General features: G+C 42.8%; 1 protein-coding gene across 1 annotated transcript in view; it reads left to right on the top strand.

Moving 5' to 3' along the window:
• The window catches only part of RYR3 (ryanodine receptor 3), a 506360-nt gene that overhangs the window by 451961 nt on the left and 36945 nt on the right, over positions 1–17454 (top strand). Inside the window, 13 exon segments of the mRNA XM_079126345.1 lie at positions 4858–4899; positions 4901–4936; positions 4938–5030; positions 5334–5393; positions 6955–7086; positions 7551–7663; positions 10808–10904; positions 12470–12576; positions 13034–13085; positions 14044–14100; positions 15048–15147; positions 15297–15376; positions 17343–17419. Coding sequence (XP_078982471.1) covers positions 4858–4899; positions 4901–4936; positions 4938–5030; positions 5334–5393; positions 6955–7086; positions 7551–7663; positions 10808–10904; positions 12470–12576; positions 13034–13085; positions 14044–14100; positions 15048–15147; positions 15297–15376; positions 17343–17419 — 1046 coding nt within the window.

Here is a 17454-nt window from a genome sequence, read left to right as displayed (position 1 = left end):
CTGTACAATGGGGTTGAACTTCTTGTCTGACTTCACAGCTCTACTAAGATGCTCTGGTTAAGAGTTAATTTTCAACCTTATCTCTAGGTCAGAATAATATTTCATAAATGCAGGGCATAATTAAGACAGAGAGCTACCATGCCTCCACTAAACAGCAACCCACAGCCATTCCTGGTATTTCTTGGATGTAAATCTACATACTGAAGAGCCAGGAGGGGAATCTTCTTCCTTACCAGTTGAATTCCTATTGCCTTTGCTCACCTGCAATTTAGATGTTCTCTCTACTACCTGGTTGGAATGGGTTCCTGTTGCCTTTGCTTGCTTTTATGCCCTCTCTTAACTGAATTCTGGTGTTGTATAAATGAAATTGGCCTCAGTGCACGTGGCAGCCTTTGTGGAGGTGTGTGTATGTGATGTGTGCGCTGCATGCCACACACCCTGAGTACGCCACCACAAACAACGTGGGGAAAATACACAGCAGGCCACTCAGACTTGATTAACTGAAGGTCAGTTCAAAGATACATTGTTTTTCAGACAAGCTAATGTAGATTGTTTTTTGAGAGCTCATTGTATATTTTGTTTATAGAACACCAGTTTGCAAATATATGTCAAGCTAAATGTAACTAAGCTGAGCAAGTGTCTTTTGTTTTGTTTTTAAACTTGTTTTGTTTTCTGGAAAAATGGCAGCAGCTTCCTCGAAGGGGAATGGTAAGTTAGAATGTGGTTATATCAAGAGGTGCCAGTTTCTTGACCAAGGTTATAAACCGTAACACAGAGCTGGGGTGTGGGAATGAGGGCATCTCAGGGTCTGAAGCCCTCTGCCCATGGAGCGATCTCAGCAGATTAAAGGACAGCAATTATTTTAGAAGAAGGTTTCTTTGACTTTTCAAGGGCATTCAGAGCATATGTGTGAGTTTTCTTGCTCCAAGCTGAAGAACTTCTTACTATCCTCTTTCTCTCTTTCATTTCCTCCCTCTGCTTCCTTTTTAATTTTTTTCTCTTCTTTTGTTCCCACACTGGTGCATTATGCTCACAGTCTGTGTCTGTCTGTCTGTCTGTCTCTCCCCACCTCCCTCCCTCCGCTTTCTCCCTCTCCCTTTTGGTCTTCCCCTCTGCCTCCCTCCTCCCCTCCCCCCCCTTTCCTCCATTCTCCTCCCCTCCAGCCCTACCCCACTTCTATCATGGCCCTCCTTCTTCAAGTGCTCCCTCTCCTCTCATTCTTAGTCCAACTTCCAGAAAAATCTCCTTTTCCTCTAATGCTTGATGTTTGGTAGACTCGTCTTCACTTGCCCTCCCTGAGGGGTAAGACCTTCCGGTGGCACAGGTTTGCCTTTGTGCAGGAGCCTGGCGTGGACTCCCCGGCTCCCTTGGTGCAGACCACCACTGGGTGTGATGGCTTCATGAAGCTCCCTATCCTGGAAAAGTTTGGTTTTACCTAAAGGTCTATACATAAAATCAATCCATTTGATCATAACTATCACTGAGGGCTTATGATCTAAATGTGGCGAAATGAAATTATGTTGAAGGTCTATGAAATGAAATTAGGGAATTGTGGTGAGGTAACTTATATAGCAATATGTGAAGAATAAAAGTAGATCCTGAAGGATGTGGGTGCATTTGAAGGTCACAGGGTAAGAAGGAAGGTACTCCATTTTTTGGGTTGTGGGGTGATCCCAAAGCACTTTGGATATTCCTAGGGTGCTTTTTAAAAAGCAAACCTTTTAGCAGAAGCACAAGCCCAAGGTTCAGTTCTCCTCTCTCTTTTTGTAGCTTCCGACCTGCTGGAGTTGATAAAGTGGTGGGTGGAAGGAAGAAAAATTGGGATTTTTGGTTACATAACAGATTCTCTAGCCCACCCTGGTGAATGGAGGGAAGTGGATGAGGGAAAGACTTCACGCCTAAAGAGTTCGTGTGGGCACCAGATCTGAGACCCATGGACTGGGTCTAAGCCACACCCTCTAGAAGACTGCTCTCTGAGTTGCCCATGCCCCAGGGTGACTTGCTGGTTGGGGTGTCTTTTTGATCAAATTAACCTCCATCCTAACCTCCCACTGGGTCCTCATGCTGTGTTCACTTCGCTCCAACAAAAGCTGAGTTTCTGCTGTGTTGGCTGAGAACTGGGACTAACTAAGAAGCTATGAATAACATGTGGTGCTTTATGCCTTGACCCCTTGCTTTCCCTGACTGACTCTTCTCCTTGTTTCTTTTCTTTTGTCTTTCCACACAGGCCATGCAAGTAAAGGTACAGGTCAAATGCATGACGTGTCTTTTCTGTCCTAGTATTAGAGGTGCCAGGCTCTGGCCCCCTCTGCACTGTGATCACCATGGGGGTGGTACAGAATGGATTTTCTCACCTGGAGTTCCCCAGGCCTGCTCCAGGGAAGACAACTGCCTGTCAAAGAGTGAATGTAGGCCTACCCACCCTTGGAAAGGGGAAGCCGGGGAAGCCAGCCAAGCCTCGCCCTAACCGAGGTCTCCTTGCCATCTCTGCTCCCTTCCCCAGCTGCCCTCTCTGTTAGCTTGGTGGCCACCACACTAACAGAGATAGGGATGACTGACAGGGCATGAGAGCCTGGGAGACTGGCTCTGCTGTGGTGCCACCCAGGGTCACAGTTCTATTTTCTGTTAGTAGCCTCTGCCCTTTCCTACTACACATGTTCTGCCTCTTGTTCAAAGCTCCCGTGATTCAAAAAGTCTTCCAAGGACAAAACTCAAGGTCTGAAATCAGATAACCCTGAGTTTTTTATTCACAATGTGCATATGGTAGAGTAAACCCTGAGGCAGTTTTCCAATGACCCCTAAATGTTATTATGTGGACATTCGGCCCTTTCTGTTCTGTAATGGATATCTGCTGCTATTGTCCCAAGCCCTCTGCCCTAAGATATATGGAACAGAAATGGAGATGTGTAGAGAATAGGTCACATGCATCTCTTAGAAAAGGGAAATGGAGTCCTGTCAAGATAGACTTGGCGTCTGAAGAATAGCTCAGATGCTTGCTTGCTGTATGACCTTGGAAAAATTATTTGACTTCCCTGAGCATCATGTTTTCATTCATAAAACTGACTTGTTAATATTTCAGGGTTTGTAGGGAGAATTAGAAATGTTTTATTTCAAGTATCAGGCCCATTGAAATCATATTATATATGTAGCATTTATCAGTAGAATATGACACTGGCCAAATCAAACAAAGAATGAGCAGTAAATAATTTCACTTATGTAATCAAATCTATGTAGTTATGTTTTTAGCATTTTACTTAATTATATACCATGTATTATCATTTACATTTTACATTTACACATACACTTAATTGGTTCTGTCCTTGGTGGATGATTTGAAGCATCTTCAAGAGTAATAGACCATTAATGAGTTTTGTCCTTAGATATAACCTTTAGATTCCACACCTGATGGTAGAATATTTGAGGAACCTAACAGTGTTTGGTTGAACCAACTTCTATTTTTCAGTCTGTTCTGGAACATAAAATCCTCCTTTCCTTAGCTGCATTTCTTCCTCCTGCATAATTTTTACTGCCCCTCCCACAGCTGTCCTGGGGACTGACCTGGTGTTTTAGAGCACTAGGCACAATGTGCCTCTGTAGTAGCCAGCATTACCAGGCAGTGTGTGGCCAAACTGGGGTTTGCTAGTCAGACACTTCATTGAAGGTGCTGCTGACCCAAGGTTGGTGGAATAAATCGCATCTTTTATAAGAGTGCCATTAATGATTATGAACCTTTCACACTTTGGAAAGTAAGTAAAGCAATTAGCCCCATGGTAGTATTAATTCTGACTATCTTCTTATCTTTTGAAAGCATATCTCTCACAAAATGAATTCTGCTCAGCCCAGGAGTCCCAGGTCTTAAGTTCCAGAGGTGGCAACTGTCCTCCCTGGCTCCCAGAGCCATCTGTCTGTATGTCATTGTAAACCACAGTGCTGCTACCTCATCACTATAAAGACTCTCCCCCTCGTATTCCTGACGAGCCTCTAGCTACTCAGCCCTCCCCACATGCAGCAGGTGCCCACTCAGCAGAGGTACAGTCCAGCAAGCAGAGTACCATATAACCAACATTGCTTTTCCAATTCTGGCATCATGAAATTTGGGTCACTGCAGTACCCTTGACCCCATCTGCACCACCTTGAGTTGTGGAGGCTGAGGATCCTCTGTTTGTTGCCTGGGGCTGCCATTGTCCAGAGCCTAGGGGTTGGATTCCTTTCAAACCTACTGCTCCACTGAATGAATTTTCTCTGAAAGGTATGAATAAAAGACAGGCACATATTCCCAAGGACCTAAAGGACTCCTTTATTTCATGTCCAGTTTCTCTCCTATCTCCCAGCCAGATCTCAAAGTAGCCCTGCTCTAGAATTTTCCTTTTCCTGTAAGAATTTGCCTTGCCCTGTGGTAGGGAGTGCTGCAGAGAATGCCACTGCTCCAAAACACTAGCTTCAGCCCTGGAACAGACCAGTGCTCCTACGATGAATGTTCTTTCACGTTTCTGTGATTCCCCAGCATCAGGGTTCTCCATTATTCCCTGGGGTCCTTTTATTAGTCATAAAATCATTCTTTTTGCAAAACACCAGGCTTTTGTTCATTTGGTCCAGATGTGAGTGAGTAAGACTGTAGGTGTCTGTGGTGTGTTGTGTCCAGTTTCGTGGTTCTGTGTGCATGTGCAGAAGAGAAAGCTCAGGGCTAGGGCTGGTACTTTATGGCTTTGCTTAACACACCCTTTTGACTAGTGCTCTTTGAAATGTGGTAAGGTCCAGCCCGTACTGACAGGGACACAAGAAAGCAGGCTACCTCTGAGCTGAGAGGGTTCCTTTCAGTCGCTGATCCCCTCTCTTTATTTCAATATCGTATCCTAGTCTGGAGGACAGGACCAGGAACGGAAGAAGACAAAACGGAGGGGGAGACTTGTACTCTATCCAGACGTCCCTCATCGTGGGCTGCGCTCAAGAAAATGCTGCCCATTGGTTTGAATATGTGCACGCCAGGCGACCAGGAGCTGATCTCTCTGGCAAAATCACGATACAGCTGTGTAAGCTGCCTGTCTGATTGGGCTGAGTCACCCTCCGGGCAGCGGTGGTGGTGGTGTTCGGTGAAGGGCGAGTCCCCCTTGTGTGGGTGGGTGAGGCAGATGAACAGAAATTGAGGTGCAGAGACATCACACCTTTGTTTAAAGCTAGTTTGGGAGTCAGCAATTTGGAATGAGTTTCTAATTTTCTTCTTTTGTTTAAAAAAAAATCCCAGGAAAACCATTCTTTGACTGTCATACACCCCTATATCCTATTTTACATCCCCATGGTGAATTCTGGTAATAAAATTTAATATCTTTCTGCAGAGGGACACGGACGAAGAGGTTAAGGAACACCTGCGGAATAACTTGCCACTTGCAGGAAAGGTGACACTGGCGGGAAGACAGGGAACACCACAGGCTGTGCCTTGGTCGCTGGGTCCCATCCTCCCACTTAGTTTAACTCTTTTTAAAATGTGTCTAAAAGCAGTGGTGAACTGGTAGGATTAGCTCTGTGCCTTTGGTTCTTGTCCTTTCCTTCGCTAATACAAAGTGGAGGTGAAAGAGGTATCCGACGAGCGTGCCTTCCCACTGCCTCTCCTGCCGGCATCAGCCGTAGACAGGGGATCTGGACGAGCTCTCAGAACTCACTGGCTGTGACTTGTTAAACAGTGAAGTGGACACCTGGGGAAGTTTCAGCACCTCCCACTCTAGTGAGATTTTGAAGCAAAATAATTTTGTGTCTAGGTTGGCATCATCAAAACAGAGAATTTTTGTTTTAAAGGCTATTTGATATTTTTTCAGGCCTGTGAGTCTGAACAACTCTTTCCTCGAATACATTATACCCTCAGATGAAGAACTAGACCTATATAAAAGCATGTCTCATTTCTACCCCAAATATACAAGAATGGTAGATAAAATACTAGGAAAAAAAGCAATAACAAGTAATCCCAAGAGCCAGAAAAAAAAGGAAATACTCTAAATATTATTAATAAATCAGTGCTATAGGAGTCCTTAGAGTGCCAGATATGTATCTTAGAAGCTGGGTTTTTTAATAACTTTAAAGGAAGAGGAGCTGGGAACTAATTACTGCACTGGGCAAAAATGCAGAGTGAGAAACTTGGAAGAAATTATCCTTGAACCAGTAAAATCCATAAATCTCCAGCAGATACAACCACGAAACCATTTGAAAAGTTTTCACTTCCTCAAATACAGGCTAGGGTGTCATTAAATAAAACTCCTCTTGAAAATAAATTCAAACAAAAAATTTCAAAGCATGTAAGGAAATTCACCACCATCAGAGAGTCAAGAAATGCAAGAGAGAGACTAATTCAAGCAATATGGAACTATAGAACAGAATTTAAATATAAAGAGAGTTAAAAATTTTAGACAGATAAAGGAAGCAATAGATTCATAAAGTAAGAGTTGGACATTATTTTTGAGAAAGGAGAGGGGGAGATAGGTTTGGGAAAAAACTTCCTAGTGATTATGAAATCAGTCAGTGAAATTTAAAATCCAATGTATGGATTAAAAAGATAGGCTAGACATAGCTGAAGAGAGGATTTATAAATTGGATGATTGCTTTAAGAAACAGCATCAAAATTAAAGCACACAAAAATAAAATAATGAAAATATGTCAGAAGAGTTAAGAGACTTGGAGGCTTGAATGAGAATTTCCAACAAAGCATTATCTGCAATGCTATAGAAGATAATAATTGAGGAGATAAGAGACAATAAAAGAGGAAGAGTATCTTTTTTTTTTTTTTAAGTGATGCTGGAGATTGAACCTAGGGCTTCATGCATGCTAGACAAGCACTCCATCACTGATGCCCACCCCCTGCCCAAAAGGCAGTCTTGATTCCTGTGGAAACCCTGGTAGGAACAAAAGCTGTTTTCAGTACGAGAAGTACAGGAATTGCTTATTTTGTGGATGTGATTTAATTTTCAGTCTGATGACCCAGCTGTAAAATGGCAAATGAACCTCTACAAGGATGTTCTGAGGAGTGAAGAACCTTCAAATCCAGAGAAGACAGTGGAACGTGTGCAGAGAATTTCAGCAGCTGTCTTCCACCTGGAGCAGGTAAGGAGTATTTGAGCTGTGGAGGGACAAAGCAAGACGACGCTGGGGAGTGCAAAGCTCCTCTCCACAGTCACTTCTCAGGTACAGATATTCTTTTAAGACTGAGAAAACAAGGAGCAAGGATCATCCCACATCATCCTCAAGTGTCATTTTTGGTGTTTCATGGTATCAGTTCTTTTCCCTCCCACTATTTTACGAATCCTTGCTATTATCTCAAGTGACTTATTTTTAAGTCCTTTACCATTTGTAAATCTGCTGGTAAGCAATAAGTGGCTAACAGCATTTGGGAGAAAGAAGAAAACCCCACACCTTCACAGATGGAGCCATCTATTGCTGTGTTCATTTTGCTGACTACACTTGAGAAGCCAAAATTCTTCCAGGGTTAAGAAGTCTGGTCTACAGGTGACTGTCCTCTACTACTCTTATCAGCTTATCATGTACTTACTTTTGTGATCTCTTTATAGGTGGAACAGCCTTTAAGGTCCAAGAAGGCTGTCTGGCACAAACTCTTGTCAAAGCAGCGGAAACGGGCAGTTGTGGCCTGTTTCAGAATGGCTCCTCTCTACAACCTGCCCAGGTATGTATTCTGTCCTTTTCTGCCCCATGAGCCTGTGATGGGAATTAAGTTTCCTCCCACAGCTCTGGTCTGTTGTGGCCTTTATACTCTTCATCCAAATAATAGAAATTGGAGTCCTTGGCTCATGGAGCCTTTGGAGTCTGCATAGTATGATTGCCTGCTAAGCAATCAAGGTAAGCATAAAGAGTGGTGAGATTCCCTAGTGTCACAGGCCTGTGCAGCACCAGTACCCACTGTAAAGTCAGCCAAGTAAGCATGTGGGGCCCCTCTACTTTAGCTGAGGTGGGATTCTTCATGAGGATGTAAAGACTTCTGGAAAAGGGGATCTGATTTCTAAAACACTTTACCCAAAGTTCACCAACAGGTTAAGCAATGTTTCACTTCTCAGGCATTTTGACACCAAAATCACTGTTTCCTCAGCAGGTACAGAAATGTAACCTGGGAATCCTAATTTAGCACAGCGTATTTGCCATCAAGATGAAGAAAAGCTAGAATGCCCTAAGAGAACAGTTAAGGGCACAGTGCATTTATCTGGGTGTTTGAGTCCATACTTTGAAGTGAAAAATAAAAAAAAGGCATGAAGGTTTTTCTGAAAGTTTTGTGACATACTCTGTATCCACATAAGGCAAAGCATCTGTGTCAGCTTACCATCACTGTGACAAAACACCTGAGATAAATCAACTTAAAAGGAGGAAAGATTTATTTTGGCTCATGGATGCAATACATGGTCACTTGACTCCGTTGATCTGTGCCTGTGGCAAGGCAGAACACCATAGCAGGGAAGGAGTAGTAGAGCAAAGCTGCTCACTTCATGGCAGCTGGAAAGCAAAAGGAAAGGGAAGGAGGCAGAGTCTCAATATCCTCTTCAAGGCCATTCCCCCAATGACCTGACCTGCTGAAGGTTCCACCACTTCCCAGCAGTGCCAAAGGCTGGTGACTAACTCTTCAACACATGGCCATTAGCGGACACGTAAGAGCCAAACCTTTAACAATATCAGTGACAGACTGGGTCAGCACTGACCACAGGGACTGACTCATTGTCTTTGGTGATCTGGAAACATCCTCATCTTCAGACTCATTGCAGAGTGGGTAAAGTCAGGCCTGTAATCAATAAACAAAGCTGGTGATTGACTACATATCTTTGCTTCATCAGCTTCCAAGTCACTGGGAACATCCTCACCTGGTCAGGGAAAGTAAATTGACTTGAACGAGCATACTCTGAATCCCATATACACAAGTGTGTTTTTTGGAATATGAGATAAGGGACCATTCGTCTGCTCAGCCTTTGCTTTCATCAAATCGTGGTCCCTGGCCATCATTTACCCAGACTGTCCTAATGCCCTGTGCTGAGCCAACTGAACTTGCCTAGTTAGAACCTCTGAGACATACATCTGCTCCAGCAGGGGTCTCGCAAGAAAATAGATACTCTTTTTGGAATGGACTGAGGCATTACCAAATCAAGTAGAATTCATGAATAAAAAGTAGAAAACAAGCCAAACAGTCATGGGCATGAAGGGTGCCGAAAGTCCTGACAGAAAAGTGAAATTCATAGTATGGTGAAAAAGGCAAAAATATGCATAGTATGGTGAAAGAGGCAAAAATATGCATAGGATTTTGGTTTGTTTCCTAGAAGTAACAAAACATCAAAATGTATTCACTTTCCTCTCCGTTTGAGATCCCTACCTGGTACTGTGCTAACGTGGCCTCTAAAAGAGTTCAGCCCCAAGCTCATGTCTCCAGGCCAGAAAGGCCAGCTAAGCCGAAATCACATATCTCAAAATCAAGCATTTTTTTCTAAGTCCACTGAAAATGTTAGTACACTCCTTTCATATTTAGGCTGCTCCTTCAGCAGTTCTACCCCTAGACAGAAAAATCCAGGAATTCACCATGTCCTTAATGTAGTGTGGCCACCCCTAATCCAGTCTCTTTAAAAGGGTTGCCCTGGGTTTTCTCTCTAGCATGGAAGATTGTAAGTAGATTTCATAAGAACAGCAAACTAACTAAGAAGCTGGTGGTAGAGACAACTCCTTCCCCACCTTGTGATGATCTAAACTCTATAGAATCTTCCAAACTAAAAAAGCTAAAGGGATTTATTTTATTATGTGGTAACTGTTTCTGTGGTGTTAGTTTTTAAAAGAAAACCTGTATGCTTTTCTCCAGACACAAAATTAACAATTTCTTCCTGAGCACCTTTCAACGGGTTTGGCTGGAAAAGGTTAATGAAAAAACTCAGTATGACAGGCTTATACCCATTTTAATGGTAATGTAACCTGTGGAGAGACCTACTCATTCTCTGCACACTCCTCTTTTCTTGACCATGATTTAACGTTACCATAAAAACCCAAATTTGTACAATTTTTTTTAAAGAATTCTGATTGGTCAGATTTTAAAGAAAGATGGCAAAGGTTGTATTCTGCCAAAACCATGACTTGGGCTTAATGATTCCGGTCTAGACTGTGATCTTCCTTTTCTCTCCCTCTCCACAACATGCCCCTCACAATTGGTAAATGTTTAGCTGCTCTTCGGGGGCTAATATTCTCAGAAGTCAACCCTGGCCTGTAGGAAGTGGCTCAGGCCAGTTCTTCAGGTGCCAGGGGCATAGGTAGAATCCCTGAGGCACATGAAGATGTGCTCTGGAAGTTTCACCTTCCTAAGTATAAGCTGGAGCACCCCTGCTGGACTGCTTCCTTAGAGAAGGAAAAGAAGCTACCCCTTGATGTTTTCAGCATTCTGGAAGCCAACCGCTTAGCAACAGCGTGATTTAGATTGGTTTATCCAAACAAGTGGCCAACCCAAGGAGTGACTAAACTGCCATATAAATAAATACTTCAGGACTGTTACTTGGCTAATTAGTCCTCACTAGAGGGAAGTGCGATAAAGACCAGGTAAGACGAGATTAGGGTTACAGTTACTGCCATGGCTTGCTTTAACCATTGTTTTCAGAAAGCACTCCAGTATTTGGGAACCACGTAGAGAGTTCAGTTTTCTCTGCAATAAATGCTTATGGTGTGGTGCTGGTTGCCCTGACCAATCAGAAGATCAGAATTGTACAAAAGCCTGTCCTGCTTACTAACCACGAACCGCCCAAACTAAAATGACGAGTCCCCTGGACCCTCTTGACCTCACTCTCACCCTTCCGCTCAGGCACCGCTCTATTAACCTCTTCCTCCATGGCTATCAGAGATTTTGGATAGAAACAGAGGCGTATTCCTTTGAAGAGAAACTAGTACAGGATTTGGCTGTAAGTACTGACTCAACTGGAGCAGACATGGGTGTGAATGAATTTGATTTTGGTGTTCATATGTGTGTGGTAACAGTTCAACATTCCCAAAGAACCAAATGTGTAAATTGGAAAAGAACTAACTGTAAATTCTCAGGGGAGGCCCTGCTAATGGTCGTCAGAGCCAGAGGATGAATTTTCACTTGGAGGTGCTAATACTATTTTCACTCTCATCTTCATCATCATTAGCAACTAATATTTCTTGAATGCAGCCATGTCATGGAGAATTCATGCTAAGTTAAGTTTTGAGCACCATTGGTTGCAGGAGGCCACCCCACCCCACCCAAGGCCTGACATTCCTAATCCATAGCTGTGCTTTAGGAAGATGCATCTAAATACCCTTCCTGCATTTCACATTTCTGTACTGGCCCTTCGAAGATTTAGCATGCTCTGTCTCTAACAGACTTCACACTCTGCAACCACTCAAAAGGACACACGAGGGGGAAAAGCGTATTGCAAAGGCACCACAGAGCCTCGTTCTGGTTCAGAAAGAAAATAAACTACCTCATGGTTCTGTTTTCTCCTTCTCCCTATTTCTCCCCTTTACCTCTCTCTCTCTCTCTCTCTCTCTCCTTATCACTTACTGTCCCTAGTTTCTCACTGTGTTTCTACCCTTTCCACATTTCTCTTCTTTCCCTGTCACACTATTTCTTTTCCTTCTCCCTCTTTTTTCTCTTAAGGCTGTCTCCCCATTTTCCTTCCATTTGTTTCTAGGTCCTTTATTTCCTATATATTCCTGTTGGTGAGAAAGACAATTCCTTTGTTTGCCACCTTCTCAATTCGTGTGAAGTTGACAAACGAGCGTCCTTCTGATCCTCTCCTTCTTAGCCATTTACAAAACCTCTGTTGTTCACCAAATGCAATCTTCCCTGCTGACTTGGCACTGCTAGAAAATTCACTTTTACCTCTGGCATCAGCTGCAATTCCCCTTTCTGTAAAAGAACATAGAGAAAAGATTTGATAAGAGGAGAAGTGGCAGGCTCGCAGCTCCAGGACAACAGCTCTGGGGAACAAGGAGAATTTTAGAGTAGAATGTGAGGTTAAGAAAGCAACATGTTTTGCTGGGTTGAATCAAGGAGAATATAGACCCAAAATGGCCCCAGAGCTTTGTAACTTTGCCCAGTTCACCAACTGAAATTTTAAGAATGACCAGAGAGACTCAGTCTCATAGGTAACTCTGCAGGGTTTCCCTCCTGAACTCAGGTGCCCAGAGCTTGCATGAGAGTTCTGCTGATGGGGATCTATAGTTCTTCCCCTATGGTCAGCTTTTTTGCTTTTTCTTTTATTTTATTTAACCTAAAAGTTGGAATGTTTCTTTGATTGGCTGAAAAACATATATGTCTATATCCCAACTTTGCATCTTCAGGACTTCTCTCCTGAAATAAATATGTGACGTAGTATGGTTCCTTTTTCTGCTTTCAGTCTGATGCCCTCTGTGCCTTGCGCTTGACCTTTTCTTTGTTCGCATGCAGTCATGTGGCTCATGCTGACTCACGCCTAAAACCGGTCTATGTTGGTTTGTGTAGAAGTCTCCCAAGGTGGAAGAGGAGGAGGAGGAAGAAATGGAGAAGCAACCAGACCCACTTCATCAGATCATTCTCCATTTTAGCCGCAATGCTCTCACAGAGAGGAGGTCAGCAACTCCAGGGCCCTTCTCTTTCAGACAGCAGAGGGTGGCAGGGATGCCAAGTTTGAGCTGCCCTATTTTTGACCATCGAGAAATCTCTAGAGGAACTACATCAAGCCACAGCCCTCATCATAATGCCAGACCCTGAGTCTGAAGATTGAACAGCCTGATGTTGTAATCTTGTCCCTGAATCCCATGTCAAGCACATGCTGATTCAGATTTTTAAGAATCAGAGTGAGGAAATGTATTTCCTAAATAATTTAGCCCAGTGTGGTGGTGCATGCCGGTAATCCTAGTGACTCTAGAGGCTGAGGCAGGAGGATCACAAGTTGAAGGCCTGCCTCAGCAACTAAATAATTCCCTTATATATATAATTTGAGATTTATATGACTTAGTGTTTTATGAGAGTTCTAAAAAAAAAAAAAAAAAAACCCCCGCTAAATATTTCCTCCATTCTTTCCAGCAAATTGGAAGATGATCCTTTGTACACCTCCTATTCCAGCATGATGGCCAAGGTACACCAGGATTTTTTGCACTTTATCTTATACTGTCTTCCTTTAGATCTCTTCCAGCATGTGGAAACTGTCATGTGAACAGGAGGACTGGGTTTTGGTTAGGCATGGGCTCCAGATATTGCACAAGTCATGTGTCACAAGGGTAACATCAGTAAACCATTCTCCATGCTCCTAAGGAAACCCTGAAGCCTTGCAGAAACCATGGCTGCTGGTGGCTAGGCTCAGAGGACAGACAGTTCTGTAGCCAGCTAAATGGGGCTCAGAAATATAGACTATCTTTGCATGTTCAATAGGGTTCAGGACATGTCAAATAGTTCAAATACATCTGTATGTGAAGGAAACAAGCCTAGAAACAAGAGGGAAATTCCAGGGTTCAGGAAGAGGGAGAGCATCCAGGGAGATTTCACCTGGAAGGATGGTAAATTCCAGAATGAGGAGTGGATAGGAAAGTGCTCCTTTTCAAAGGGAAAACTTTCATATCAGGCAAGAAGCAGGGTATGTGGGATGCAGAAGCACCTCTGCCCTTATTCAGCTGCATCACAGGGTCATAATGGGAAAGGATGCTTTGGGATTCACATCCCAATTTTATTGCTATTGCCCTGGTGCTGTATTCAGAAAGGGATAACTCCCTGCATTCCTGTCTCCCATTTACACCAGAACTTTACCAGGGAGGACAGTTCAGGCCTATGGTTACACCAGATAGGTCCCCATTGATTATGTGATCTCAGTGTTCCCATTTCTCACCTCTAACCTCCTGGACAACTGCAAAGAGGGCATTTAAAGTATAATGTTGCCCTGGATGATCAGGATGTTCCTGGTTTTACAAAGTGTTCAGATCCTGCAGTACCTGTGAATTCCCGCCTGTCCCCTGTCTTGCAAGATAGAAGAGTTAACTGTTTGTGAGACACACTCACCTTCAATTTGGTTGTCTTTCCTTTCTGTGCTTCATGGAATCCAGAGCTGTCAGAGTGGTGAGGATGAAGAAGAGGAGGAAGACAAGGAAAAAACATTTGAGGTAATTTTCCACAAAGATTAAAAACAGGGCCACCCTCGCAGACCATCAGGATGGGTCTTCAGAGGTGCTGACTTCAGCACGTGGACCTTACCCACCACGTGTATCTAATGTTCCTGCATAAGGCACACCCACCACCTGTGGATCTGTCTCCCACCTAGCAAGGGAGCAGGCGACACGCCCATCGGCATACCACCACACTGAGTTTTTTTCATGGAAAATATTCTGCTTCTTCCCAAATACTATCCTAATAGGAGCAAATTCAAGCATCTAAAGTGAAAAATCTGAGCCATGGAACCACTTGGGTGGTTTTTGCACTACTCTTCTATAAATGCAAATTTAGAGTTGTGGGGCCCTGCAACGGTTAAGATTAAACTATTTTAGGTTGTTTGTAATCTTTGATAGTCAAAGTACCAAACAGAATACAACAGAAGTAATGAATGTAACTACATTTTGGGAGAGCTTTGACATTCTGGTACCAAGATCTGGGGGAAAGATCTGGTCTATTAACTGTGGACTGAGTGTTCTAGATAAGTGGGCATTTCCTATATTCAGACAGATATCAAGTTCACCCCTCAGCAGATTCCCCAGATGACAGAACACTGAAAACACTTTTTAATCTTAGATTGCTTCCTATAATTATAGTATCAGTGGGGAAGGGACTGTTTTACCTATCAGAACCATAAGTGGAAAATTCATCATCAAAACATGAGGGAATTATGGGCAGACCATTTTGGAAAGCTGAGCAGTATTCATAGATAAACTTCAGAGGTTTACTTTATTCAGAATTATGTGTGTTGCCTTTCTCAGACAACTAAAGACTTTCTCACCTCACCTCAACACAGTGAATTCCCTGGAGGAGAATGTGGATGGGACAGCGGGTGGAGGTAGGGTAGGAACAACAGAGGGTTGGGAGACAGATATTTCCCTGAGAATTTTTTTCCCCCTAGGAGAAAGAGATGGAGAAGCAGAAAACTCTCTATCAGCAAGCTCGACTGCATGAGCGAGGTGCTGCAGAGATGGTGCTTCAGATGATAAGCGCCAGCAAAGGTGATTCCCCCCACTTCTGATGGGCCGGTGTAACTACCACAGAGAGATCACGCTGTGACATAGTCATTATGAACAAGTCCTCCTAAGCCCACTAGGTGTGATTTACCGCCTGTTTCCTTGGTGATTCAATCAACTGTTCGCTGTGGCAGGTGAGATGAGCCCCATGGTGGTTGAGACTCTGAAGCTAGGGATCGCCATTCTGAACGGAGGCAACGCTGGTGTGCAACAGGTAATGGGGACTCCGTGAGGTCATGCAGAGTTCCTGGGGTACTCCATGTGACAGCTGTCAGCCTCTTCATGGAAGAGGTGTTGACTGCTACCGAGGGGGGCCACCCAGAATCACCTCATGGGTGTTTGTCCTTAGTGGCCAATTATATCAGAGTTGCTGGAAACACAGATAAAACCAGGGCTGGGAGTTTACAGGGGATTGTGCACTTAATAAAGAGCTTTTACCCAGAGTTAAAAAAGAAACTTTGCTTTTTATCATAGATGATTTTCTGCAAAAATCTATACTCTAGATGAAGTTTCCCAAGCCTTGGGTTTTTATTTGAGTCCTTTCATTTATTAACTTTACAGTGAGCTGCTTATCATTGTAGTGGGGAGTGGGGGGGGTGATAACCCCACACACCTGTTATTCATTCACTCATTCCTTCATTCATTGGTTGAACAATTATTCACTGTTTGCTGACCATGCCAGTATGCTGTAAAGGCTGAGGGTGTAGTGATACAAATAAACCCCCTGACATTCTAGTAGATGTTAAATGGGACAACCCACAGAAGCACAGGGCCTGGCACATGGCATTAATTCTATTTTTTAATTTGTTTATGTATTTATTTATTTTTAATGTTTAATAAGTACATTAAAATTAAACCCATTTGTGCTAGGCGCAGTGGCTCATGCCCATAATCCTAGCAGCTTGAGAGGCTGAGGCAGGAGGATCGAGAGTTCAAAGCCATCCTCAGCAAAAATGAGGTGCTAAGCAACTCAGTGAGATCCTGTCACTAAATAAAATACTAAATAGGGCTGGGGATGTGGCTCAGTTGTCGAGTGCCCCTGAGTTCAATCCCTGGTACTGGCCCCCCAAAATTATACACATTTGCATTCATACTATTATCTGAATTGGAACTGAATGCAGAAGACCAGAGAACATTGGTATCCCCTGGGCACTCCAAGATATGGCTAAGAGCACCTGTGTGCACAAGAAGGCAAAGTGTCCAACAGACCTTTGACATTCATGAAATTATATCCCAGGGCCTCTGAGAATCTCCAAATCATAACCACTATATTGCACATAGTTTGCCCAGTCTTTTTATCCCAAACAAATTTTTCAGTAGGAACTGTCATTTTCTTAGTTGTGTCTTACTTTCTACTCTCGTCCACCAGCACCTGCCAAGTGACTATCTTAAAAGTCACTATCTTAAAAGTTCTCTCTCTCTTTTTTTTTTTTTTTTTTTTTTTTTTGGTATTTTATGAAGGTATTTTATTTTGATTTTAATCCCTGTTTTCAACATGTGGAAAAAAGCATTCTCTAAGAAAGATATTTTGTTGGAGGTAATTATAGATCAATTTTTTATGTCAAGGATGAGGATATATGCTAATTAATTCTCTTTGTTTCAAAACTATTGCATAATGGACTATAAAACTTTTTTTAATAAGCAAAATTTTTCTTGAAAAATATTTTATTTTGCTTATCAAAAAATAAAAAATAAAAATAAAAAGACAAAGTTCCTGTCTTCCCAGTAACAGAGAACACAGGAAATGTCTCTTGTGAAAGAAATACTGAGCGTTCAACTAAGTTCATTACTAAGCTCTTTTCTCTTGTCTGCCATATTCATAGCATGAACAATTCAGGTGATACTTCAGCAACATTAAGCATTACTATGTCACAATCTAGTGCTTATTCCCAAATATGAGTGACTTCAAAAAATAAATTCATGAAGTCAAAGGTCTACTTGCTGCTCTAGTAGAAATACTAGTAAGCATTTATGAAATAAACATAGTCCACCCAAGAGATTCTGATTCTGTAAGTAGAGTGGGACTCAGACACGTATGTTTTTCTTTTGTTTTGAATTCCATTGGTGATTCTAATACCCCTGCATCTGGGGATCTGCCATCTTTCTGTTGGGATTAGGAGAATTAATACTTGTGGCATAGCTTTCATTGCTTTTCCCTTTAAAATGTGTCTCCCTTGCAGAAAATGCTAGATTACTTAAAGGAGAAAAAAGATGCTGGATTCTTCCAAAGCCTTTCTGGTCTTATGCAATCTTGCAGGTAACTATGGGGAAATCACTCAGCATTTCTTAAAA

The sequence above is a fragment of the Sciurus vulgaris genome (assembly GCF_902686455.1).
Source record: "Sciurus vulgaris genome assembly, chromosome: 2".
NCBI classification, from domain to species: domain Eukaryota; kingdom Metazoa; phylum Chordata; class Mammalia; order Rodentia; family Sciuridae; genus Sciurus; species Sciurus vulgaris.
Note: the sequence above shows the minus strand (reverse complement) of the source record. Positions and strands in the feature narration are given on the sequence as shown.